Source organism: Lepisosteus platostomus, chromosome 26 (assembly GCF_059453375.1).
Source record: "Lepisosteus platostomus isolate fLepPlt1 chromosome 26, fLepPlt1.hap1, whole genome shotgun sequence".
Classification (NCBI taxonomy): Eukaryota; Metazoa; Chordata; class Actinopteri; order Semionotiformes; family Lepisosteidae; genus Lepisosteus; species Lepisosteus platostomus.
The window spans coordinates 8,718,109-8,743,773 of NC_142636.1; the positions used below are offsets into that span (position 1 = coordinate 8,718,109).

The 25,665-nt window shown below is 52.7% G+C and overlaps 3 protein-coding genes across 11 annotated transcripts in view; 1 reads left to right on the forward strand and 2 right to left on the reverse strand.

Annotated features, from left to right (window-relative positions):
- Positions 1-5,463, reverse strand: part of bcan (brevican) — a 31,856-nt gene extending 26,393 nt beyond the window's left edge. Inside the window, exons 1-2 of one of the 3 annotated variants that reach the window (XM_088620288.1) lie at positions 4,589-5,463; positions 2,006-2,169 (exon numbers count right to left, since the gene is read on the reverse strand). The gene's annotated coding sequence lies outside the window, so the exon portion shown is untranslated. Of the gene's footprint in view, positions 1-2,005; positions 2,170-4,482 lie in introns of all 3 variants that reach the window. The other 2 variants (XM_088620289.1, XM_088620286.1) reach the window with 2 other exon arrangements.
- Positions 5,464-11,233: 5,770 nt separating this feature from the next.
- On the reverse strand, positions 11,234-18,039 carry isg20l2 (interferon stimulated exonuclease gene 20-like 2). The gene is made up of 4 exons (XM_088620321.1): positions 17,869-18,039; positions 15,167-16,916; positions 13,794-13,994; positions 11,234-12,402 (listed from the first exon to the last, which is right to left on the reverse strand). Exons 2-4 carry the CDS (start codon positions 16,394-16,396, stop codon positions 12,271-12,273), a joined length of 1,563 nt encoding a protein of 520 aa, XP_088476447.1. The 5' UTR covers positions 16,397-16,916; positions 17,869-18,039; the 3' UTR covers positions 11,234-12,270.
- Positions 16,968-25,664, forward strand: mettl25b (methyltransferase like 25B). 7 transcript variants are annotated; one of them, XM_088620306.1, is made up of 9 exons: positions 16,968-17,090; positions 19,244-19,374; positions 20,314-20,435; positions 21,060-21,267; positions 21,992-22,054; positions 22,709-22,846; positions 23,274-24,319; positions 24,455-24,639; positions 25,220-25,664. In XM_088620306.1, exons 2-9 carry the CDS (start codon positions 19,252-19,254, stop codon positions 25,417-25,419), a joined length of 2,085 nt encoding a protein of 694 aa, XP_088476432.1. In that variant the 5' UTR covers positions 16,968-17,090; positions 19,244-19,251; the 3' UTR covers positions 25,420-25,664. The 7 variants fall into 7 exon arrangements, with proteins under 7 accessions (XP_088476432.1, XP_088476429.1, XP_088476430.1 ...); XM_088620303.1 differs by lacking the exon at positions 16,968-17,090 and adding an exon at positions 18,029-18,176 and having other exon boundaries at positions 19,244-19,586; XM_088620304.1 differs by lacking the exon at positions 16,968-17,090 and adding an exon at positions 18,029-18,176 and having other exon boundaries at positions 19,244-19,343.
- The last annotated feature ends 1 nt before the right edge of the window (position 25,665 follows it).

The following is a 25,665-nucleotide window of genomic DNA, read 5'->3' on the forward strand; positions in this document are numbered from 1 at the left end:
TTCCTGACCCCTTTCCATAAGCAACAGGGACCCGGATCTCAACAGTTCAAAGTCTTTTTTGCTGGCCGAATAATAAGATCAGAAGTCTTATGGCCACAATATAAGGAACCGTGTCAATTATGTTGTCTTCCGACGGTGTCAGTTGGCCTCAAGTCTCATCAGCCAGTTCGTTACGGTCTGTACTGTGAGCACGTCTACAAAACTCACTGGTACACTGCACAGAATTAAAACAAACAAGTGAAGCCTGTTTGTGTACAAAGTGTACAAGGGTATTCTGCAAGAACACATTTCAAAGAAACCTGATTTTGGTTAACGATTTTTAAGGAACCTATTATTTCCGCATATACGTATTTATAAAGCAGAACGTTTCTTTCCCTTGAAGGATCAAGGATGTTCTATTTCCTGCCTGGAAACTCCTAAGGCTGACACTTGATGTTTCAATTAGGACCCCCACTTTTCACCTCTCACCCTGCAGCCATGTGACCTGTTCATGCTAGAGCTCACAGGAGCCCTGTCACCCACAGCTGACAAGAGCATGTCGACATCCAGCTTGTCTGCATCTACAGTATACATCGCAGAAGACAACGTTTCTTTTCAAGTCTGGACTGAACTAGAGCACCACTGCAAACTGCGTGAGGATTCTATTCCCTTGCCAATACAGCATCTGGTATCTGTTCAGTCCCAGAAAACAATGAGCAGGCTGATCGCCTGCATGGTTGTGAGTCCATGGTACAGCACTGTTGTGCTACACTGGATCACTGACCTCTTCCCTCTGTTCCTGGGAACACCCTGGTCAGTGTCCAAGGATCCTAGGGGATCCCCGAATCCCTGGCTGAAAGCTCATGGTTTCAAACTGTTTAGAGACAGTTCTGGGAGCAGCCAACAATCTGCAGCTTTGCATTCTGGGAACTATGGTTAGGACACGGTGGTAAGGTGCCATCCGAACAGGGGTTTTACAAGCAGCTGTTGTCATATCATTTCAGAACTGACTTTGAGGGGCTAGTGGTGAAGTTACAGGTATCTGAAGAAATTTTTGTCCTCTTGCGAGGTTATTTTTGGGAAATCCCCCCCCCCTACTCTTTCCAATTTCTGTGACTCATGAACAGGAGCAGCTCCAAGCCTGGGAGCTCAGAACTAACTGATCAGCTGTGCGTCTGCAAAGCTGTGACATTTTAAGTCTCATCACACTGGTTGAAAAAAATAAAAATAAATGCTTAGTCACATAGCTTGCCTTAAGCTGTTATTCAAAAGCACTCTGGCTTCTTGAAGCATGTTTCTCTATTAATACGCAGCAGTCCAACACACCTAGGCAGAAGGACTGAGCCCCCCTGTCACTTTGCAGTATCTTGTGCCAAGGATTAGGGGATTTGCATCCTAGGGGGATTCACAATGATGGAACTCCGATTCAAACCACTGATTTCTGAACCTCAGGAGACTAACCAGCTCCCTCAACAGGAATCCTCACTGCCTGGACCACGCAGGGGTCTGAAAGCATGTCAACCAAACAGACGAAGGTGTGTCTTCACCCGGAGCACTGCACGTGATTCAGTGATTCAGGGGGTCAGCACACCAGGATGATGGGCTCGTCGAAAGAGTTTGAAGAAGAGTGGCCAGAGGAATTCGGGGCAGTGGATCTGTGGCTCAGGATCTGCACCTGTGGCTGGAAGGTTGCCGGTTCAAATCCCAGTGGCCAGCAGAGGAATCCTACACTGTTTGGCCCCTGAGCAAGGCCCTTCACCCCAGCTGCTCCAGGGGCGCCGTATAAATGGCTGACCCTGCGCTCTGACCCCCAGCTTCTCTCCCTGTCTGTGTGTCTCATGGAGAGCAAGCTGGGGTATGTGAAAAGACAAATTCCTAATGCAAGAAATTGTATATGGCCAATAAAGTGATCTTATTATCTAAGTATGAAAGGGATGTCATATGTAGACCGGTGAAAGGTACTGAGTGTCTTCAGTCTGGAGTAGGGACACTGAGGAATCTCGAAATACTGAACCACAGTACTTACACCTCGAGCACAATCGTCTGCGTTGTAACCAGAGCAATAACCTGGGTTCGCTGGTCGACCTGCTGCTTGCTGGCTGGCGCTCCAGATGACTGCGCTATGCCTGGCTGTCAAAAGACTGAGCTCCCTTTCGCCACTGGGCGGGTGGATGGAGTGACAGGCGGTATCTGTGGGCAAAAAAGACGAGATTTCCCATGAGCACTGCAGGCTCCTCCTTCTGGTCCCCTTTCTCTTAGTCTGACCCCCCCCCCATCCCTGTTCGTTACAGTGGATAAGCACGAATCAACCAGCCCCCTGCCGCCATGTCTTCAGTACGGCAACACTCAGGGTCAACGATTGAACAAGCGAGTCTTCTACCCCGCTGCAGGTCAGCAGCACGACCCTGGCCTTCGCTACAGACTGCTACCCTGCCAGCCGAGCCCAGCCTGATCGACTGTCTGCGCCAGCCACAGACACCCCCGCGGGGTCCGGCCTCCATGTGCAATTCACAGCTCTTATAAAGTGTGTGGGCATGCGTGGGAGGCTTGCACTGGGGTTTCAGTCTCTGCACTGAACATCAAGTCCCTTGCTCCCTCCCTCGGCACTGCGCTCGCTGGAAAAGGACCGGCATACACAGGGCGTTCGGAATACTCAAGGTCGTCTGTGCAGCTGGACAGAGAGTTTTCAGATCCGGCATGCGTTCAGTTTTCACTAAATCTCTTTACGCCACGGCCTCTCAGATTCTGAACATCCCTGAACATCTTTCCTTGAACACACAGGGCTGTGACTGCCGAACAGGTGGCCCTGGAGGCTGGGGCGGGGGGAGCTATTTAGTGTGGCGCAGGAGCCTGATGCCTGTCAAGCAGCTCCAGCCAAGCGCGTCGTGCTGAAGTCTGACTCCCTCACCTGCAGAGAGGCTGGGGCTGGTCAGCACTGAGCTGGCAGATACGCGGGAAAACCCAGCATGCAGTAACACAGGAAGACCAGTAGGTGGCAGTCTTTCCCCTACAGGTGCAGCAGCCTATGTCAGGGCACTTTTTGTCTCGGGGTCCTGGTCAGCATTGCTGTTTTGCAGTGCTGGGGCCCTGGGTTCAATTGGGGGTGCTGGCTGTGTGGAGTTTGCATGTTCTCCCCATGTGAAGGTTTCCTCTGGGTGCTCCAGTTTCCTCCCACAGTCCAGGTTCATTGGCTTCTGGGAAAACTGGCCCCTGGTGTGAGTGTGTGAGTGTCTGTGTGATGGACTGGCATCCTGCCCAGGATGTACCCTGCCTTCCAGCCGTTGCTTGCTGGGATAGACACCGGCTCGCCCCCGCGACCCCGAATGGGATAAAGCGGTTTGGAAAACGGATGGATGGATAAGCAGGTTGGATCAGCTCTTAAGAATAAACAGCTCTGGGAGCGTGTGGAGGAGTGGGTCAGCTCACTGGGTCTCCTACTTGGCGGCTGTGGGTTCGAATACGGGGCAGGGGCGTGACTGTCGTGCCCCTGCGCCAGACACGTCTCTCTGACCACCGCAGGAAGACACCCAGCTGCTCAGAGGGGTACAGGCGACAAAGACGTCAGCCAAACGGAGGGACAGCGGTGTCCTCGCCTGTCTCCCACGGCAGGAAGCGGGCAGTCCACCGCGTCACCCACACGCAGGACAGAACAGCCCCCCCGCTCCCCACGAACTCCACTCAAGAAAGCCGTCCCCGCTGTTCCAGACACCCCCTGTCCTCCCGCCGCAGCAGACAGCGGCCAATACCGGGGTGCGGGCCGGGCAGTCCAGAAAAGGGGATCCCCCCCCCCCCCCGCTTGCTCAGGTGAGAATCAGGCGTGGGGGGGTCACACAGCTCCTTCCAGGACATTCCTGAACCTCGGCCCGCGAGGGAGGCTGTTGTATCTCTCTCAGCTACAGAAACACACCGGCGCTGCCCCACAATTCAGCCCCGGACGAATTAGCGTGTGAAACCGTGAAAAATAATATATATATATAACTGCGATTTTGTTTCTGAGCTGATAAATTATTGCGTAACCCCGCCGCCCCATCACACGCACACACACACCTTCCCAGTTAAATAAGCCGCTCGATCGCACGTCGGGTGATCAACGTCTTCCAAGTTTCCCGGCTAACAGAGCACGCACTCGCCTCGCCGGGGTCTCCGGCCGATTGCATCACCTCAGGCTCGGCCTCTTCGCTGCGCTCCCCCGCACACTCCGCACCGTGGTGAAAACACGGTAAACTTTCAGGGAGCTGGAGCCGGGCGCCTAAGCGCCTCGCAAACGCGACGTTCGCGGAGCCAAGCCGGCGGCGCTTACGGGCGTGTTGGGGTCGCGGGGCTCTGACACCCCGAGTGGAAGCCACGGAGGGGGACTGTCACTCGAGGGATAAGGAACCGGCCCTGGCGAGCGAGCTGCGGGTCGGAACGGAGCAGAAACCGCACCACGGTCGTCTCCTCACGTCGTAAGTCGTGTAGGAACTGCTCTCTAATTCCGTGATACGCAATAGGTGAATGTCTCACCTGCCCCCGCTGAGGTGTCGCGGCAGTGGTACTTCCAGACGAGCCGTCCGGCGATGAAAGTAGATAAAAACCAGAGAGAGAGAGAGAGCGAGAGCGGCCGGGGTACCTGCCCGAGCGAGTGAATGAAGCGGTCTGTCCGGAGGCGGCTGCTCCGTCACGGCAGGTGTCCTGGGCCGGTGCGGCTCCTCGCGCCCCCTCCGCGCGGTGGTGCAGCGCGAGCCGGACGGTCAATGCGGCGGCGGGTGCGGGGAAGGTTCCCGGCACGAGGACAGCAGCGCGAGACGAGAGAGGCTGACCCGGGGCTGGTCGGGAGGATGAGAAAGGAGGAGGCGAGGAAGAGCGAGGCAGAGAAAACACCGGGAGAGAGGACCCAAAAAAAACTGAACTGCCCACTTTTTTTTTTTTTACTCCTACAAAACCTCCTTTCTTCTTTTCCTAACAGGGGGGAGAGAAGAGAGGGAGTGTGTGTGTGGTGGTGGTGGTGGGGGGGAGCAGGAAAATAAAAAGATGCTTTTTGCCAGGAGTAATCACGCCGCTTGATGAATCTATTCGTAATTCAACATCACGCTGGCAGTCCAAGAGTAGTTTAAAAAAAGCTGGGAGGAGGAGGGGGGTGAAACGGATGCCAACAGTTCGGAAGCCCTTTTGAATGTGTAACATCCCCCTCACACACACACACATCCCGAAAAAGAAAAGTGTGTGAAAGAAATGTGAAAAAAAAGAGGGCGAGCTGGACGGGGGAAAGTTGGAGCCTGTTTGTGCGGAACGCGCGTCCGCGAGCTGCTGATGCTGCAGACGTTGCTCGAGCCGCCCGGAGTCTCGCGGAGCACCGCCGGCTCGGAGGCGCGCGCACGCCGCGCTACACCTGCCGGCGCGCGCGCGCGCCTCCTCGCGCGACCTGCCTTCGCGTCCTGCGAAGGCTCGACCCTCGGCCGACCGACTGGAAGGAAGGCATCCGAACCGAATGTGATATTTTTTCATATCAAGAAGTCAGCATTGGAAAACGGGCGCTTCAGTGCTCAGTAACCCCCTCCCCCCCCCTTTCGACGGTATCTGACCGCGGCTGATAGATGTACAGGACCCAGCAGGCCAGAGGCCGTCGTAGCGTCATTCCTGCTGCTCTCTGGGCTTTAATCAACCAGCTGCTTAATTATTTCAATTCAAAGTACTTCATCCCCCTAAACAGGGGGAGGCAATTTAAGCAGCAAGCGGCGCCACATACTTTCAAATCCAGACTCAAAACCTTCTCTTTTTTTTTGTAGAAGGGCTTTTATTGAGCTGGTCCTCTGTCTGCCTCTTTGCTTTTTCTGCTGTATTCGAGACCCCCATCTACAATCTCCTCTCTCTGTGTATTCTCGTTTTCTTTGTTCTGTGAAGTGCTTTTCGAAGCCACTTTTAAAGGCTCTATATAAATAAAGCTGATTATTATTATTATTATTATTATTATTATTATTATTATTATTATTATTATTATTATTATTGTGACACGCACGCTGAGCCAGGCCCTCACTGGCGGCCCTACCCAGCAGCCCCCAGTCCACCGTGCAGCCCGACACTGCCGGGACCCCTCACCCGAGAAACCCCAGCTGCGCCCGGATCGGGGCTGAGGAAGAGGAGGAGGAGTCGGAGTCGGGCCGCAGCGTGAATGCAGCATTGTACCGCTGAGCCCCGCCGGCAGCGATCGCCAAGTGTTAGGCTGGGGAGGAATTTAACACGGGCGCACCAGCGGGGGGGGCAGACCAAACAGCCAGCGCTGCTGGGAATCCGGCCTCTGTACCGGGCGGCGCGGCAGAGGAGTGCAAAACCACCCTGGGGACTGGAGCTCCCCTCGCCGCAGGGTGGGTACATTTTTGCACTCGTTGACGCGCTCGTTTTGAAACCCCGCCAGCCGAGATCACAGGACAGCGGTCTTGAAATCTTTCCTCATCTGAACGACCCGTCGGCCCGTCCGGTCCCCGAAGCCGACTCCAGGTGCCTAGGATCTGCTGTAGACTGGTACGCGCGGATTAGAAACTCCACAGTAAGATCTATATGTCCATTTTTTTTTAAAACGTTTGCACTTCCAGCACATTTTCTGCTTCACATCCATTCAGTTTGCAAATCGCTAGAGCCTTTTGTAACTGGGCTTAAACCTGCAAGCCCTTGGCATCAGCACCTCAGGGACATAGTCGTCTGCAGTAGTGCCCGAGTCAGCTGGCCCGGTGGGAGTGCAGGGGCGGCCCGTTTACTGCCTGACCCATCGTCAGGTGTAGCGCTGTCACCCCACCCCGTCAGGACTGATCGCGCACTAGGGCAAAACCCAGCACCTCACACCCCACTGCCACAGATCCCAGCACCCCGCATGCCAACAGAGCCTGCGCCCTGCCAGCTCGCTTCTCCCCTGCCCGCCGGGCACCAGGGAGTAGGAGTGGGAGTGGGAGTGGTGGGGGAGAAATGGGACCCAAAATGTGCTGCAAAAAACAGAATCTCACAAAAGTGAGGGCAGGGGGGGCAGTTTTGGTTTTCAATTAAGCTGAGACTTATATAGCGCCCCTCCGGACCCTCCACTCACAGCACTGTACAGATAATGGGGATCCCCTCCACCAGCACCAGTGTGCAGCCCCACCTGGATGACGCGCCAGTCCTCTCCCCACACACCAGCTCTCAGTGGGGAGGAGAGCAGAATGATGAGGCCAGTTCATTACTGATTTACCTTCCCTCTGCAGCCTGTGGGCCTCAGGAATGTCGTTCCCCACGGGCTTCTCCTCCACCTGCGATTCCAAGGATGAGAGGAGCGAACCCGATCCACAAGCCCTGTCCTTTCCGATCTCCGCCGCACAGTGACCTGGGGGCTCCCAGCACAGGGATGGAACATGGACACAAAGGCATGAGCGTTTAAAAAAATTCCATAGGGAAACCCCGCAGGACCCTTAAAATGTGCCTGATTGGATTGAAGCCCCTCCAGATCACACTGGACCAGACCCACCTGCCAGCCCCTTATTTACACAGTCAAAGCCTGAAATGTAGCCTAAAACAGGGCTGATTTGAACGGTCTTTCTGTATCAAGCTTTTAAGCCTGTGGGAGCTCACTGCTCCCTGGTACTGATCTGCAAGGGCCTCAGCAGGTGAGGACGTTTGGGAGTAAAGCACTTAAAATACCTATGGGAGTGCTTTTTGTCTTCACATATGCTGCCTGCAGTTCTCCTGTTTCGGGATGTGGCTCGTATATGCTGAGCCAGCCACTGCAGATGGTGGAAAATGGGGTTAAAATTCTGCACAATAGCAGCCACCCGGATCCTGGTCAGGGTTTGGCTGAAAGCTCAAAAAAAAGTTAATCTGGCCAAATTATCCCTTACATTTCAGATGGGATGAGTTTCAGATTGCCAGAAATCCACGCTGGGAATGGGAAAAGGCAAGAGAGAAAGGCCACAGAGTCCATTAATAGCGCTCTCTGGCATCCCCAGGAAAAAAGACGTCAGTGATCAAACGACTCTTTCGCTAACGACCTTATTAAATAGAGGAGGAGGGGGGGGTTGAGGGATTCAGTCTTTTTTCTACAAGTCTCAGCTGTTGCTCTTATTTTCCATAACCCCCCCCCCCCAATTCCACCATCTCCTGCATAAAAACCTCAAAGTAATGAGTTGTGCAGATTTCCACTGGATCCCGTTACGAGACAGAAGGGCTGGTAATAGCTGGGGCTAACCAAACACGCAGCTCGCAGATAATGGTCCCATTCTGCTGCGGTTCAGGTCTTCGGCTGGGAGCGTCTGCTGTCTGAGACCAAACCGGGCTCTGATGACGTTAAGGAGTTCCATATGAACAACGCGGCTGCCACCACCACCCCCCCCATCCTGCCAAAGCACATCGGCACGGCCTCTGTCCAGGGCTTGGGTCCCAGGGCCGGGTCGATCACCGGGCGCGACAGACGCCCAGGCGCGTTACCGCAGGGGAGAGCCGCTTCCTGGGTCCTCCGGGGCGTGGGGAGGCTCTGCGATGCCGCGCAGTCCACGGTCCGCGGTTCGTGTGTTCATTTGGATCAGTAAAGGCGCTATAAGACTCGTCACGAGCCAACGGGCAGAGGCTCGGATCACACTTCCAGTTAGGCCAGCAGCCATATCACCCTGCAACTCACAACTGGCAGCGCACTGAAGCTCAGCAGGTGTGAGCCTGGTCAGTACCTGGATGGGAGACTCCTGGGACAAACTAAGGTTGCTGCTGGAAGAGGTGTTAGTGGGGCCAGCAGGGGGCGCTCACCCTGTGGGTCCTAATGCCCCAGTATAGTGACGGGGACACTATACTGTAAACAGGTGCCGTCCTTCGGATGAGACGTAAAACCGAGGCCCTGACTCTCTGTGGTCATTAAAAATCCCAGGGCGTTTCTCGAAAAGAGTAGGGGTGTAACCCCGGCGTCCTGGCCAAATTTCCCCCTGGCCCTTACCAATCATGGCCTCCTAATAATCCCCATCTATGCATTGGCTCCATCACCCTGCTCTCCTCCCCACTGAGAGCTGATGTGTGGGGAGCGTTCTGGCGCACTATGGCTGCCGTTGCATCATCCAGGTGGGGCTGCACACTGGTGGTGGTGGAGGGGATCCCCATTACCTGTAAAGCGCTTTGAGTGGAGTGTCCAGAAAAGCGCTATAAAAGTGTAAGCAATTATTATTATTAATTAGACCAGGGGTCCCAGTTCTGGTCCTGGAGGCCCACTCCCCTCCACACACACACACCCACTCCCTTCCACACCCACGCACACAAGGGGCTGCCAGCCCAGCCCCTTTAACAAAGCCTAAAATGTAGCCTAAAACATTGCTAATTCGAACTCTTTCCCTGTTTCAAGCTTTTAAACGTGTGGGAGCTCACCTTTCATAAATTAAATACAATCCCAAGCTTTTGAGTGGGGTGGGTGGGGGGGGGAACTTGCAGGAATTGCAATCCGGCAGCTGGCTGGCTCAATCAATCAATAATTCAATCAATCAATCAATCAAGTCTTCGCTCTGGTAACGGAGCTCAGCTGGAGTCGGGAGCAGCAGGCCGGGATCGGGGCGCACCTGCGCGGAGAGGGGCTCAGCACCGGGCCCGTGGGGAGCGGTGTGGCCCGGGAAAGCAGCCCCTGGCACAGACTCGGAAGAAGAGCCGCCGGAAGGGGATCCAAGAAAAGGATGATGAATTGGAAAGACGGGATGGAGGAAGGGAGGGGGGGGGGGGGAGATCCTCCTCTGAATTCCCATTCTTCTTGTCGCCGGAGCATCCGGAGGCCCAGGAAGGGCTTGGAATGGGAGCCGGGTGAGGTGTGTGTGTGTGTGGCAGCTGGGGGGGGGGGAGGAGGGCAGGGGAGTAAATGTTGAATTAATGTGACAGTGTCGAATTCACGGCTGAGAAATAGTGCTGACGCGCTCTCTCCCAGGCCCAGCGCCGTGCCAGCGGGTCTAATAAAGGGAGACAGTGTGTGCGGGGGAAGGAGAGAGGATCTTCGGCAGAAAACAAACGGGGAAAAAAAAAAACTGAAACGTCGCGGCGCCGATTCGGTTCCCATCAGCCCCCGGGGCAGACTGAAAGGAGCTTCCCATGGTGCGTGCCTGGCAGGGCTCTCGGAGAATACGGGGTGCCAACGGTAGACCCCCCCGCCCCGTACGCGTGAGTCCAGGCCCGAGAAAGCACAGCAGAAAAAAAAAGGGGGTGCTTCCTGTCTCCCCTAAACTCTCTCCGCAGGCGACTCGCAGGGCGGCGATGAAATCCCGAGCTGCCCTTTCGAGAAGATCTCCGGGCCTCCGGGTTTCTCTGGGGACACCAGCGGGGATTGTGGATGCCAATGGAGAAAGAGAAAGCCGCAAGAAAGGGCTCTGGAGACGTTCTGCCGAGAGGAGATGGCGAGGTTTAACAAGCGCCCGGAGATCACAACCCCCCCCCAGGGTGTCGTCGGCACAGATACCAGGTGCGGGTGTTCTTACCTCTTCAGGAAGCGGGAGTGCCGGGCAGCTCTCCCACTCTGTGTCCGGCCTCGAGCCCGCCATCGGCGCTGAGGGGGCGACACGGGCAGGGGAGGCGCCCGGAGAAGCCAGGATCGGGGCTCGGGGAGAGTCAGCGCTGGGGCGCAAAGCACCTCTCGGGTTCGTCAGTCACGGGGTCGGCAGGTTTGGCAAGCGGCAATACCCCAGCAGGGCCCTGAGCGTCTCCCACTGGGGGGGGAGTGGCAGGGGGCAAAACCGACACTGGGCAACGGAAATCGCCCACCTGGACTCCAGCCCACAAGGCTGGACACCTTCGTCCTGGCTTATTGACAGACAAAACCCTCCGATAGGGAGAGCCGCAGAAAGACACACAGAAACTACAGATCTGCCAGCGAAAGGCAGGTGATAGGGCTGCATAAAACAGAAGCACACAAAGACATGTGGATGACAGATTGTCAACAGAGCGTTGGAGGGGACAGAGAGCCACGCAGACTGGTCAGCTGCAGGTGGAGAAACACCAAGGTTAAGAGGCAGATATGGAGACAGATGGGTGTGATGATACGATGACAGGTGACAGATGTGTGGGGAGCGTACTGGCGCACCTTGGCTGCCGTCGCATCATCCAGGTGGGGGCTGCACACTGGTGGTGGTGGAGGGGAGTCCCCATTACCCGTAAAGCGCTTTGAGTGGAGTGTCCAGGAAAGAACTATGTAGGTGTAAGGATTATTATTAGATGCACTAATAAAAAAAGAATACGATTTGTGCCCGGCGAAGCAAAAATAATCTAACACAATTAAAAGAAAAAGAGCCACAAACCATAAACATACTTAGAACATCTGTATTTTTATGCCAGGCAAGTTAAAAAATCGTTTTGTAAATCAATGTCCTGAAACTGCAAAGACAAAAAGAAGAAAAGGGGAGCTGGGCGTGCGATCCATCGTCTCGCGTTCCGGCCCCGCGCCTGGTTAAGACAGCGTCACAACGAGGTCTTTCAGACTGCGCTCGAATGAGCGCTCGGCCACAGCAGGAGGGACTAGGGAGAGTGTGATCCAGCCCGTGGTGGCGCTCCGTGGCTGAGAAAAGTCCCAACTGGCTTAGATACACAGAGCATGGGCTCCAGCAACTGGCCAGAACAGCTCCTTCCAGCCTCGAGAACATTCCCCAGCCGGACCGAGCTTGGAAGATGCTGGAGTCCTCTGCCCTTCCAGGTGTGGTCTGGGAACTGAAGAATTAACCGGCAATACCCAACGGGAACTTAAAATGAAAAATTAAACTCTTAAAATGGAATCATCTTAAATATTTCCATCGTAAATGTAAAAAAAAAAAGATAAAGGAAAAGAAAACAGCTGAAGCACTTGTAAAAACAGTGCCGTTTTCCACCCACTGCCAGAATTTCACTCCCAAAAGTAGCTGGAAAACTCATAAAGGCCAAGCTGAATTTGCTCTTGAGGGTGGGTGCCGAGGGGGGAGAGATTTGGCGCCACCTTGTGTCAAAGTGGTGGAGAGGAAACAGTCACAGCCCCACTTCACTGATGTCCAGCTCGCCCTACTGTGCCCTGTCAAGACCAGATCAGTGTGAAAGACACAGCGCAGCAACTCTCTCTCCATTCATTGCGGGACACTGGGATCAGGGCTCCTGGCCAGCAAGCTCCTGGTCCTTCAGCGCTGATGAGGGCTGGCCTGTCCACTGACACACAGGAGGGGGAGACTGGGAGGAGGTTCAACGTCAGCCCAGAGGGACCGGGCAGGTCTTCACTGGTGGCAGAATCCTTGGCGAGCGCTGCCCTTCAGAAACCAACCCCCGCGCGGCCTCCCTGAGGCACACAGACGCACCCAAACCTCAGCGCATTGCCCTTTCCCGTTAAACCCCTCCAGCATCCTGCGTGGCGCTCGATTTCCGGGCCAGGGCGCTCTCCCACTGCACCTCCACTGTTTTGTACAGCTCCATCGTGGCCCTGGCGTCTTCAACGGACGAGTGCCCCTTTCTCCCCACCTGAGGATGTGAGAGAAAGACAGGACGCCCCGCGGCCGCCGTCAACACAGGTAACCCTGCCGGTGCCACGTGGGCGTTCAATTCACCGGCGACGGGAGGCACCTGTAGATACGGCGCGTGTGTGTGCGCGCGTGGGTGTGCGCACAAGGGACAAGTAAGAAAGGAAAGGGACCGCGCGGCTCGTATCGCTGGAAGACGCTTTTGTTTGTCAGCATCGGCTTTCCCAGCTGGAAATTTCAGCGGAGCAGGCCTGATCCGGGTGGCCGGAAAGACTCAGGGAAGCAGCCAACTATACGTCATTAGAAAGCGGATGTGTAAGACTTACCTGATGGACAATCCACAAACGTGCTTTACTTACGTTCTCCCCTAGATACGCATAGATAAGCAAGCTTATTGCACGCTAACAGTGATTACTGAACTGTTCGGATTTATAAAGGATACCTTTACACACTGAACTCTGCTACCAAATGGTAAAATACAGTCATCTGCCATGCCACAGATCTTGTATACACAACTGTATTCCCAACAGCAGGGCCTTTAAAACCTCTGACTCCTCAGGGAAGCTGCAGATCATGTTGGTCTGTATGGACGGATGGAGAGGATCTGAGAGTACAGATCGTGTGCAGCTCTTAAATGTGCCCATGTGAGCAGGCGGCCGTTTGTGTACGGAAACCTGGGGGGGTCTCTCTTCCCTCTGCTTCTTGCTAGCTGGAGGACAGGGGCAAAACCGTTCAGGACAGGACTGCGCAGGACTGCCCCCGTGGTGCATGTGAGCACGAGGGTTCTTGGTCTTGGCCGCAGTCTATCCTAGAGCAAACAGTTCCCTTCAACAAACTCACACCCGAGAAGACAGCCAGGCTTCGCTAATGGTATCTTTTCAAAGCTCTTAACGGAGAAGAGTCTGGTCTGGCTCGCTTTATGATGTAGATTCTGGGCTTTTTGTGTGAAACACTGTGGCAGAGAAGCAGATCAGACTTTGCAAAAATCTCGTTAACACAATTAAGAGTAAAAGCGGGCAGACAAAGAGGATGAGCAGGTGACATTTTGCCACTCAGTGTCGTTAGGTGTTAGTTCTCACCTCAGTCTACAAGCTCTTTTGAGAATACGAGGAAGGGTTAGAAACAACAGGATGTTGTTCGCCCCATCTTGCTCGGTTACTGGTGGTAATCGTCAGCCTGCCCTCAGAAAGTCAGCTACAACAACATGGCTGGGCATATCGGCCAAGACACCCGCCACTCTTTGTGTAAAGACACGCTGACCCCATGTTTTTGGTCCCAACTGCACACTTGCTTCACTTTCCAGCTGCACGGTATGTTCAAGACTATTGGTTTTTGCCATCACGGCCTTTCCTGCTGTTCGATCGACCGGTCGTCACACTTGCACCACCTCACCTGGATGTCCCGGCTCAGGATGGCCCTGGTGAGGTTCTTGAGCGAGGGGGTGGCCGCGGCGGGGAGGCCGGCCCTGGCGTTCAGCAGGGGGATGCGGGAGGTGTCGCGGGTCAGCGCCGGCGGGTGGAAGTACTCCAGGGCCTTGAAGTCGTTGTGGATGGCGTGACCCACCACCACCTTCCCCTGCAGGAGCTTCATGATCTGGCAACGGGAGAGGCAGCGCTGACCGGCCGCAGGGGTGCGGATTACAGCCGACTCGTCAATCACCCGACCCCCCACCCACCCCCCTCGAGCGGACTGTCTGTCCAGTCCAGCGGTACGGCGGAGTGCCTTTTCCTCACCGAGAAGGGCTCAACTCTCTATGATCGCTAACGCTAACGAGCGGCACAAGGACAGGGCGCACATTTACCATAAGAGACCAAGGTTAACCAAAACACACCACGGACCTGCATGACACTCCGTCTTGAGTTCAAGAGGCCATACAGTTCAATTATATTCAATGTGCTCTACTGTATACATTTTTGTTTACATGAGGATTTACACCAAAAACTTTGTTAATTAGGTTCACTCTCCCCTCAAAGCGCTTTACAGGTAATGGGGATCCCCTCCACCACCACCAGTGTGCAGCCCCACCTGGATGATGCTCAGGGGAGAGGAGAGCAGAGTGATGAAGCCAGTTCAGAGACTGTAAAGGCCATGACTGGTAAAGGCCAGGGAGGAATTTAGCCAGGACACTGGGGTCACACCCCTACTCTTTTGGAGTCACAGAGTCAGGAACTCGGGTTTTTCATCTCATCTGAAAGTAGACACCTTTTTAAAGTATAGTGTCCCCGACCGACAATACTGGGGCATTAGGACTCACACAGACTACTGGCCCCACTAACACCTCTTCCAGCAGCACCTCTTCCAGGAGTCTCCCATCCAGGTACTGGCCAGGCTCACACCTGCCGAGCTCCAGCTGGGAGCTGCAGGGCGATACAGACCTCACTGCCACATCCAACCCCCCCACCGGCTCCGGTGTTTAACTCCTGATTGCGTTAGGCCCTAAAATCTCAGACTTCGGTTCGTTCCACTCCACGCCGCCTGCTCCTGCCACGCGTGTCACGCTGGGCAAAGGCATCGGCATGGGAGGGACACTGGCCAGACCGGCTTCTGCGTCGGTCGAGCCCGACGACCCTGATGGCTCACCTGCAGGACCTTCTGTTTCTCGAGCGGCATAGAAGCAGGTGGCAGACTGGAACCACCACTGGGGAAGCCAGACTGGTTGGGCGTGTGATAGAAGAGCAAAGCCCTGGCCTGGACCAGCTGCAACCCCCCATCGAGGGCACGGCAGGAGGAAAAAGGTCACCCCCACCCCACCCCACCCCACTCACCTGCTTCTTGGCCACCTGGAAGGGCGTGGCCTGGCGCAGGTGATGCGGCCGGATCCCGCTCCAGCGAGAGCGGTAGTCGGTCACGCGGTTGACGGGCAGGATGTACTGGTCGTAGATGACGTCGCCGTCGTGGCCCACGATGCTGCAGCGCGCCAGCTCGCTGCGCTTGCCCATGGGGCCCGTGCCCACCATCTCGCAGTCCACCGCCACGCACTTGAAAGGCTGGCCCGTCCGGGGCAGCCCGCTCTGGAACTCGCTCAGCAGCTGCGCGCCGGGGGGCCGGAAGGCGGGGCCGGCGGTGGTGGGCGGGGGGCTCTGGGAAAGGGGCGGGGGTTTGGGGTGCGGGCTGCTGGCGGAGGAGGTAGCGAGCTGTGGCCGGCTGGGCGCAGGAGTGCGACGGGAACCGTTCTGCTGTGGGTGGGGGGATTCAGGGGTGTGACTGGAGGGGTACTGGGGCATTGGTGTCGGTCCTTGAACACATCCCTGCTTCTGACCCTGGTCTTGCCCCTTCCCTTGTCTCTGTCCCTGCCCCAATCTTTGTCCCTGCCACTGGGCCTGTCCCTGCCCCAGGTTTTGCCCCTGTCCCCGTCCCTTGGCCTGTCCCTGCCCCAGTCTCTGTCCCTGGGCCTGTCCCTGCCCCAGTCTCTGTAACTGGGCCTGTCTCTGTCCCTGGGCCTGTCCCTGCCCCAGTCTCTGTAACTGGGCCTGTCTCTGTCCCTGGGCCTGTCCCTGCCCCTGCCCCTGTCTCTGTCCCTGTCCCTGGGCCTGCCCCAATCTTTGCCCCTGTCCCTGTCCCTGCCCCAGTCTCTGTCTCTGGGCCTGCCCCTGCCCCAATCTTTGTCCCTGCCCCAGTCTCTGTCCCTGGGCCTGCCCCAATCTTTGCCCCTGTCCCTGGGCCTGTCCCTGGGCCTGCCCCAATCTTTGCCCCTGTCCCTGGGCCTGTCCCTGCCCTAGTCTCTGTCCCTGGGCCTGCCCCTGTCCCAGTCTCTGTCCCTGGGCCTGTCCCTGCCCCAGTCTCTGTCCCTGGGCCTGTCCCAATCTTTGCCCCTGTCCCTGTGTGTGTTTCTGCCTGTGCTTGGGAATCTGCTTCTTGTTCAGGCAGCCTTTCCTCTCCAGGTACCTACGGCTCCTCACGAAGCGCTCGTGCTTGCTGCTCGCGTGGGGCTCACCCTTATCGCCGCCGAAGCCCCCCGCGCAGCTGAAGTCCAGGTTGAGCAGAATGTCCGACATGCCGGAAGGTCAAAGGGCAGGGCGCTAACGAGGGTCAGGGGACGTCTGGGCTTGAAGAAATAGCAACCGGCTTGCTCTTCTTCAGGGGGCTTCAAAAAGCTGATTCCCGTACCTGCCCCCGAAGCAGGGCAACTAAGACTCGGCTCCACCCCAGCCCTTCACCATGGTCAGCAGATCAAAGGGGTGAAGAAGAATGGAGGCTCAGTGACCACTGACCACCAACCTGCACACAGGGAATGCAGTCCTGGCACTGAGGGGCAAGGCACAAATGGAAAATGTCAGATTTCGTGGGGGTGACATTTTAATATTAAGGTGCAGGGAGGGATTTCTTTTTAACAACACTTAAAACACGTCCATAACTGATGGCTTCCCTGTTTGTTTTGTTTTTTAACGATGTGGACTCTGTGACTCTCCATAAAAACGCAGGTCTCCTTCAGTACAACACAGGGAGGGGAGAGGAGCGAGATGCGAGACGCCCACCGTTTTTTTTTTCCTCCTGTCAAAAGTCCTAAGGTGGCACCTACGGAGGGAGAAAAAACAAGAATGCCAAAGATCAAAATGCAGAACTTATTCCTTCAACAACCTGCTGACGTTGCGGGTGAGAGTCTGAGGAAGCGGACAGGGTTCAGAGCGCTCCAGAAAATCTCACAAATCGTGGATCGAGAAAAAAAAAGTCTGTAAAAAAGACAAAGGGGTAAATGCAAGCCCAATATGTCGTTTTGAATATTTAAAGGCTTAAGCTTCCTTAACCTAGGGTAGTAAAAAAAAAAGATCAGTCTCGGCCACACGTTTGTCTAGTAATATTGTTATTGATCTACAGTCTACAGATGTTTGCTACATAAACTGTTAATAATAATGACATAGTAACATGTTTGAATGCGTTACAAATTTCACGATAATGACTTTTTTAGTCAGGGTGTAATGTGTTTCTTAAGGCATTACATCGTGGGCAAGTCGGAAACGTGTACATTACATTGGGAAAGCAGCAAGAGAAACGGAGTTGGGGGGTCAAGACTAGTTCTTTCAGATTCCCGATTCCAAGAATTTACGAATAGTAATCGAGCAAAATGGAACCGAGTCTCCAATTCTGATGCTCTGCATCTCAGACGTTCACGAATATCACAAAACAGATGAAGATTTACATTATTTTGCTGGCTGATTCTATTCTAAACTACACCACAAGCACTTTCGACCATTTTTGCTTAATATTATTACTACATTTTCATTATATTTAGATTTCCCCCTTTGATTTGTGCAATAATGTATCCACTTTTACACTTTAGACCAAACCATCAGCAAAACCGTCACGGCAAAACTTTAAATCCAAATCAAGACCTTTGGGAATTACATTATAAAAGCACCTTTTAAAACCCATCTTATTTTCTCTTAAGAAGTGTCGCTGTGGTAATAATACAAGATGTAAAAAGACAGAAGGGTAGCACAGGAAAGATGCTTCAAATTAAAATTCTTACCATGTTCTATGTGAGAAAGTCCCATACAAAGAAATGCCGTAAATTATTACGTGCATAAATATTATCCTCTAAACAATTTTACAAAAAATAAATAAAAACAAAACAGAAATATACAAGAAACGTGTCTAAAACACGCGCTACGATGACCCCCTGACAACAGGTCCATTTCCGGGGTGAAAGGTCATGGTAACAAGTAGTTCCTGGTTCTCCGAAGAAACTCAATGAAAGTAGCAGCCTGAACAGATGAGCAGCATCTTTCCGCGATTTTCTGTGATAATTTATTTCCATTACAACCGTGTGTATACGAGGTAAAATAAACAACTTCCACTGTCCTGAAGAGTTCTTTTTTTACCGTCAACTGGCATAAAAGTTACAGTACATATTTCTACGAATAAATGCTCCTACAGTCCGACGTTTTCGCCTTTAGTAATTATACTCAAAACATCTGTAAATATTTGCTTAGCGAGAGGTTTTAAATATTTTTAATATTTTGAAAATATCCTGGTTTATATGTATATGTATTGAATATCTCATCCAGGTGAAACTAAATCGATTCTTTACGTTCTGTAGTTAGAATTTCCATACATGTTCAATAAATCTTTTACAATTAATCTAAGACTGAGAGGGCATTTCACGTGTCCATACGGTTGTGTCAGAATTAGAATTGTGTCTGATAGATTTTATCGTGCATAGCTTTGTCAGAGCAGAGAAATTCCACCACTTTTATTCGCAGTTGGATGGATGTGTTTGAGTATTAACCCCCAGATTTCACCAACAGTTGTTCTAATAACGGTTTAAAAAGGATTCACCCGTAAAAAGGTCAGTCTCGTTTATCTTCTACATTGTGGTATTCCTGAGTAACAGAATGTGTTGCCATCATCTCACAGCGGTAAATATTTTCGGTGCTGTGATGTTCTCAGCTGATGTGGTGTGGAGCCAAAATGCAGAAGCCTCTTTTGGGATGCCTTTAAGTGATTAGTGTCCTGTGAGGGATTGGTGACTCCCTTGGTGAATTGTTGATTTGGAAAAAAAACAAACCTTGGGAATCTAGATTGGCAGCCCCAGCTGTAAAATAACAGTTTCACATGGAATCATGGGAAATACAACCCTTACCCTCACTGCCCATGGGATTATGGGAAATACAACCCCTTCTCTCCCCACACAAGGAATCATGGGAAATACAACCCCGTCTCTCCCCACACAAGGAATCATGGGAAATACAACCCCTTCTCTCCCCACACAAGGAATCATGGGAAGTACAACCCCTTCACTCCCCACACACGGAATCATGGGAAATACAACCCCCTCACTCCCCCACACGTGGAATCGTTTGAAATAACCATTCTGGATTTTTTTTCTCCTTTTTTTACATCAGGCTCATTGATGACTGCCGTGGGCGTGTCGATCAGTTCCCAGACTTTTTCTGCAGAACAGCAGAAGCACCTGGCTGCCAGCATCACCTCCTTCCTGTCGCGGTACAAGCACATCACCGACTCTTATATCATCGTGAGTGCACGTGTGTGGGGTGCTCAATAAGGCACTGTCTCGTAAGATGTACGATGATAATCAGGAGGAGCTGGTTTAGCTCTGAGATTAACAAAAATGTTATGCACAACCCATGCCGAGCTAGCACCAGGGAGTCCACTGGACACAGAGATTTCCATGGAGGTACTGGACCGACCAGCCAGCCAGCATCAGCCGCTGCTGTTCCTGAAGGTGTTTGTAGCCACCAACCACTGCCTGAACCCACCTCGAAGCTTGTCCAAAATGACCCATGAGCCAGGTCTGCTGTTTCCTTCAGCCAGTCTGAGGCCTTGTGCCGCTGATGATTTTAGACGACCTACGAAATCCAGAATGTGGATTATCACCCTGGAGGACCTGGCATCTAGATCGGAAATCTCATACTCCATTCCTGGAAGGCCAGGTGTCTGGTTTGGATTTTTGTTCCATCCAAGCTGTCATAGTTGGTGTAATTACTGACTTGAGTCCACATGTGATTATACTTAAAATGAATTGACTATTTTGAGTACAGTCAACCTGTGGCCCTTTGAGTTCTCCACATTGCAGTATTTTGTTACAAACTGCTCCCCAGTTCTTTACCAGGATTGATATGGCATTTAAGGAGCTGGTTGTATCAAACCACTGCGCTAGTTTGGAAAAGAGTCAGATGTGAGTAAACCCAGTTTTGAGTATTCAACTACAGACGTTTAAGAAAAGTCCTCTATAAAATGCCTTAAGAAAATAATTGTTATTTTTTAAGTGACTGATCAGACTGGAGGAAACAAAGAAAATATACCCAGACTTCTGGGAACTGAGTTTAAGATCCCTGTTCTAGATTTTAAAATAATAAAACTACTAAGATATCTCCGTGCATCAGTATTCTCTTGGAAGCTTCCTGCCACTTTCTTGCAGTTCCCCACAGCTGTTGTTTGTTTCACATTGCAGGAGTTTTTCAGTGAGGGTCTTTGGGACACACTGCCCCCTGCCTGGCAGGAGGTCCTGTGCAGCCTGTCAGCCCCCCAGATAGCAGACCTGCTGCTGGACAGCACCCCCAAAGGTGGACGGAGGTAATAGCAACTCATAATTACCATTATAGACATGGGGATTGTGGTTAAAACAACAAAGAATAACAGCAGATTTTGTGCCATCATGTTGCTTTCACATTTCTGAGAGTTCTGTGATTGAGAGACGCTGGTCATGTATCCTTGTTTTTGAAGGAGATATATTCACCGGAGAGATCCTGGTAGTGGACTCTAAAACTCAGGTATTACAGATCATTTGGCAGATCACTGATGCTCAAGCTTTAGTAAAGAAAAAAAGGTGACTGGTGCAATAGCAACCATTATGTATTCGACACATGGACAAACCATAATAAGTGTTATTATGCTTAGTTTGACATTGTTGTTGTTTATATTTGTCTGATTCTTTTATCCAAAGAGTCCTACTTGCATTTTACTGAAACAGTCTGTGTGAGGCACCTTGCGCAAAAGTACAACAGCAGTGTCTCACCTGGGATTTGAACCTGCAACCTTCCAGTTATATGTCCTAAGCACTAATCACCACCCCCCCAATGTTGTGGGTGTGTAAAAACCTGAAATGCTGAAAAACTCCAAAGGAGGATGTGTCAGGACAGAAGGACCGTTTTCGTGCCCTCCGGGTTAAAAGAATGGTTCTTATCCCGTCTGTTCCAGCTATGCGTCGGTGTGGCCACTCTCGCTGCTGGCCTTCAGAGAGACGGCACACGCCCTGGCCTTTCCCAGAATGCCCTGCCGCCAGGCGGCGGGATGTGGGCGGCCGGCGGAGTTCCATCAGAACCCCTGCCAGAGCTCCTTGCTGACCCACATCTTCCGCAAACACGTCAAGCCCAAGAAGCAGCACGAGATCCGGCGGCTGGGAGCAGTACGTGCAGAGACGCTCCCGGGTTTGGGGACCAGTTCCGGGCGGCATGTTGCTTGGGTTTGACCTGTCGTGCATGTGTTTGCTGAAAACAAGCCAGTCCTGACTTGATGGAATGGGAATGGGAACTGATCCCAAATACCAAGTGTATACAGCGCCTTTCAAGGTGCTTTACAAAAGAAAATCTAGACGGAGGCAAAAGATGAATTGTTAACACAGACCGATGTAGCATATTAACCCAAATTATTAGCTAGAGAATACAAGTGTAAGTCTAACAAGGTCTGATAGCTTAAGAGCTTGTTTGAAAGCAGCTGAAATACAGTACAGTAATAAAAGTACTAGGGCCTGGAAAAGACAAAAGCAGTTTTTCTGCAGTAGATTGAGAGGGATATCCACCGATATGAGCCACACAGTGGCACAGGGGTTAGACTTCCTCACAGCACTGGGGCCCCGGGTTCAGTTCCTGGGGTTTGTCTGTGTGGAGTTTGCATGTTCTCCCCAAACCTCCATCTTGTCAGAGTCTAAATGGAAAAAATTGTGGTGCATCCATTTCTGAACCTTATCTGAGCCATGTGAAACCACACCGCCAAGAACTGCTCTGATGTTAAAATAATGGTTCTGCCCCTGGTGTATTTAAAGATGTACATACAATCCAGCAGAGCAGCTATAAGTCTCTGGGACTGCTATAGCGATGGTTGATCTGTCTCCCCTCTTCTCCCTCTCTCAGCTGGTGAAAAAGCTCTCTGACCTGACTGACTGTCGCAAGGTTGTGGATGTGGGGTCTGGCCAGGTAATCATAAAGGCAGCATTTCCTTTGCATTGCAGAGTAGTTTACTGAAATTTCAATACCTAGTCGTCAAGTTTACCAAAATGACATTACCAGCCAAGGGGCGCCAAGTGGCGCCGGGGCCCTGGGTTCAATTCCGGACCTGGGGTGCTGTCTGTGTGGAGTTTGCATGTTCTCCCTGATGTGTGTGTTTACCTATGTCTGTGTGCTTCCTCTGCGACGGACTGGTGTCCCGTCGGGGATGTGTCCTGCCTTGTGCCTCTTACTTGCCAGGATAGTCTCGGGGTCCACCTGCAACCCTGAACTGGATGAAGCATTTAGAAATTGGATGGATGGACAGCACTACCTTGGCTGGAAGTCTTTGAACTTGTAACTTAAAGTATGTTATAAAGCCAGCCTGTAACCTGAAGCCTTCAGCCACCACATCATAACTCCTCCACAAGTCTATCCAGGATTCTATATTTCTATATATGAGATCTCTCAGATATAGACCAATTTTCTGCATCCTACAAATCTGACATTAACCATGTGTTCCAGACTGTTCAATCATATTGTATATGTCATTTCCAATTTGTCAGAGGGAAGTAATCGTGGGCCCTACCTGTGAATCCCCTGACCTTCTGATTGGCTGCGTGTCTCTTCTTCCCTCTCCTGCAGGGTCACCTGACTCGTTTCCTGTCCTTTGGGCTTGGCCTGTCTGTGATTGGCATGGAGGCTGACCCCGCCCTCGTTTCCATGGCCGCCAAGTTTGACAGACAGCTGCTGTGCACACTGCAAAAGGAGACCCAGCGAAAGGTTTGAAACTAGGCTGGATAGCAGATTGGGAATAACGGGAAGGGGACAGGAGTTTACATTTAAGAATTAGTTAATACATTTTATTCCTAGTCTGGTTCAGTTGCCTGAGATACTCAGTGCCACAATATAGTTCTAATCAGAGGCAATCATAGAGTCTTGTCTTGTTAAAGGCCTACTCGGATTTATTAAAACAGCACATAATGGAGGAGACACAAACACAGCAAGTTTAGGGGGAAGAGGGCTCATTTTAATAATCTTTTAGCACATCAATGTGGAAGAAAGCCTTGTTTTTATGGAAGAAAGTCCATAACTTCTGGCCTTCTGGTACTTCTAGTATCGGGCATGATTATGTGGTACCCAATTAGCCTTCCATTTTTAGATTAGGTTCCCAGTCATAATAACATGTCCTTTCTGCTGCCTGTTTTAGAATGGGGGGGCACATGTCTCTCTGTTGCCCACTGGCCCCTTGCCGAGTCATGTGACAGGGTGGGTCAACCCCAGGGCATCATGGGAGGAGTTCACAAAACTGCTGCAGAGGGCTGAGGGCCAGGGTGTGCAGGCTGGCACCCCTGGGAACAGGAAGAGACGGGAGGACGGCCTGCCACACGCAGACCAGGAGCCCCTGCCTGTGTGCCAGCCTCTCTGTCCAGAAACACCACCCGGCTGCCAGGACCGTGCCTGGGGGGAAGGGAACTGCACACAGCTGAGATCAGAACCCCAGAACTGCTGTGAAGGCTTGAATTTTAAACCTGTTCCAGAGGACATTGATCCAGGTAAGACTTGGGACGTGGCAGGGATGCACCCTGAGTGCTCTCAGAACCAGGCGCGAGAAGACGCAGAGTTCTGCCCAAGTCCAAAACCCTCACGGACAAACTGTAATCCTGATCAGAACCCAAGTCAGTTGACTGCGAGCCCAGAACAGACCTGCCCTGCCCGCTTTCCCTGCTGGGCCAGCAGCAAGTCTCCCTGTCTGGATCACACGGGGGCACCAGTGGCAGAAAACGGGCCCGAAGCAGGGGGCTTCATCCTGACCGGCCTCCACGCCTGTGGAGACTTGAGTTCTGCTCTCCTGCGCCACTTTGCCAACTGCCCCGACGTTGTGGGCATCACATCTGTGGCCTGCTGTTACATGAAGCTCAGCACGGCTGATAACCCCACCCCTCCCGGAGTCCTACCTCCGCCCAGCCCCACCCACGGAGGAGGGGCTACCTTGAAGGGGGAGGGCCCCAGCTGTGGGTATCCAATGAGCTGTTATGTCAAAGCGCTGCCTGGACACCAGCTGTCCTATAAGGCGCGGGAAGGGGCGTGCCACGCCCTGGAGGACTACGCCCAGCGACTCCGCAGCGAGAGTGGGCTGCTGAAGACCCACTGCTACCGTGCCGTGCTGGAGACTGTGATCCGGCGGGTCGAACCGCGGCTGCGAAGGCCTGGCATCCAGACGATAAAGAAGGCGCACGAGCTGCCTTTTGCAGAGTGAGTAGAGCCGGGGGAAGACGGCAGCCTGGTTATTGCACTATTCCTTGTATTTTGTGGAAAGCACGTGTCCTGGTTGGTTTTCCAAGACGGAGAGGCGGGCGCGATTCACGACCAGATCCTTCTGACCTGTAGGTACGCCCGCCTGGGCCTGCGGCGGGTGGGGCTGCCAGCCGATCCCCCACTGGACAGCGCCAGTCTGGACCCCATGCTGTCCCAGCAGGGGAAGGTGGTGGCGTATTTCAGCCTGGCCCTGCTCCTGGCGCCCGTGGTGGAGACGCTGGTACTGCTGGACCGAATCCTCTACCTACAGGAGAGAGGTGAGAGCACATCTGCCCCATCTGATTCCCCCAGATCATGTCTTCATCTGAAAGTATATGTAGCTGCAGAGAAAAGTATTGACACCCTGTAGATTGAATGAGGACATGCACTTGTCATTTCTTCCATGAATTAGAGAACAACCTAGTTTCACATCCAGGATGCTAGTAATTACACCTGCAGCAGACAGTGTGTCCTTATCCACACCTTTGTAACCAGCAGTGTCTCAGGAGATCAGATAGAATACTTCAACACCTCTTAATCACGACACCACCACACGGAGAGCAACCACACAGAGTAAGATAAGGTTTTCCTTTCTTCGTAATACTAGAGAACCTATTAAAAGAGTGGAAGTTGTCAAAATATGCCCATTCCCTGAGTTTGGAAAACCTGGTTTATAAATTTCCACCTCAGTAAATTAAGATTTTTTTTTTTGCTGTAGCAGAACATATAAAGGCCTCAGCCAAATGAATAATAACAATAATAATAATAATTGTGGATCTGCAAGAACAGCAGTTTGCTTTTACATCAGATCCATCAGGATTTCCCTCACCTCTCTGACCCGCTCTCTCTGTCTGCCAGGCCTGAAGAGCCAGCTGATCCCTCTCTTCGATCCACACTTCTCTCCCCGGAACCTGGTCCTGCTCGCGGTCAAGCCGGCCGGGAGCGGGGGTCACAGAGCCCGGCGGGATGGCCGGGATGTTCCCAGGGGAGCTGCTGTCTGCCATCCGGGAGCCGTTCTTGGGACACGGCCCCCGGAAGGGAGCCGACTGTTGGAATAGGGAGAATTCCCTATCCCATTGCTCAGCTCTCCCGCCCACAGGCCTTCGACCTGCACGTCGGCGGCGATACGTCAGGGCCTCGGGTTTCGGAGCTGTTCCCCAGGACTCTTCCGTTTTCCATGAAACTCGCCCTCCCACTGACGTTTTTAAATATTAAGTACATCATTTGGAGAAATGCCTCCCTAATCTGTCAAGTACCGTTTTACGAAATGTATAATCCTCAATAAAACTGCAAAGTAATCCAAT

Excerpts from the sequence above, each read along its gene's own strand:
- isg20l2 (XM_088620321.1), bottom strand. The coding sequence starts at position 16,396 with ATGTCGGACATTCTGCTCAACCTGGACTTCAGCTGCGCGGGGGGCTTC. Across the intron at positions 13,995-15,166 it reads TCCAGGTGGCCAAGAAGCAG|ATCATGAAGCTCCTGCAGGG; the intron begins GTGAGTGGGGTG and ends TCCCGTTGCCAG. Across the intron at positions 12,403-13,793 it reads TCCTGAGCCGGGACATCCAG|GTGGGGAGAAAGGGGCACTC; the intron begins GTGAGGTGGTGC and ends TCACATCCTCAG.
- mettl25b (XM_088620303.1), top strand. The coding sequence starts at position 18,112 with ATGAGCAGCATCTTTCCGCGATTTTCTGTGATAATTTATTTCCATTAC. Across the intron at positions 18,177-19,243 it reads TACAACCGTGTGTATACGAG|GCTCATTGATGACTGCCGTG; the intron begins GTAAAATAAACA and ends TTTTTACATCAG. Across the intron at positions 22,055-22,708 it reads TGGATGTGGGGTCTGGCCAG|GGTCACCTGACTCGTTTCCT; the intron begins GTAATCATAAAG and ends CCTCTCCTGCAG.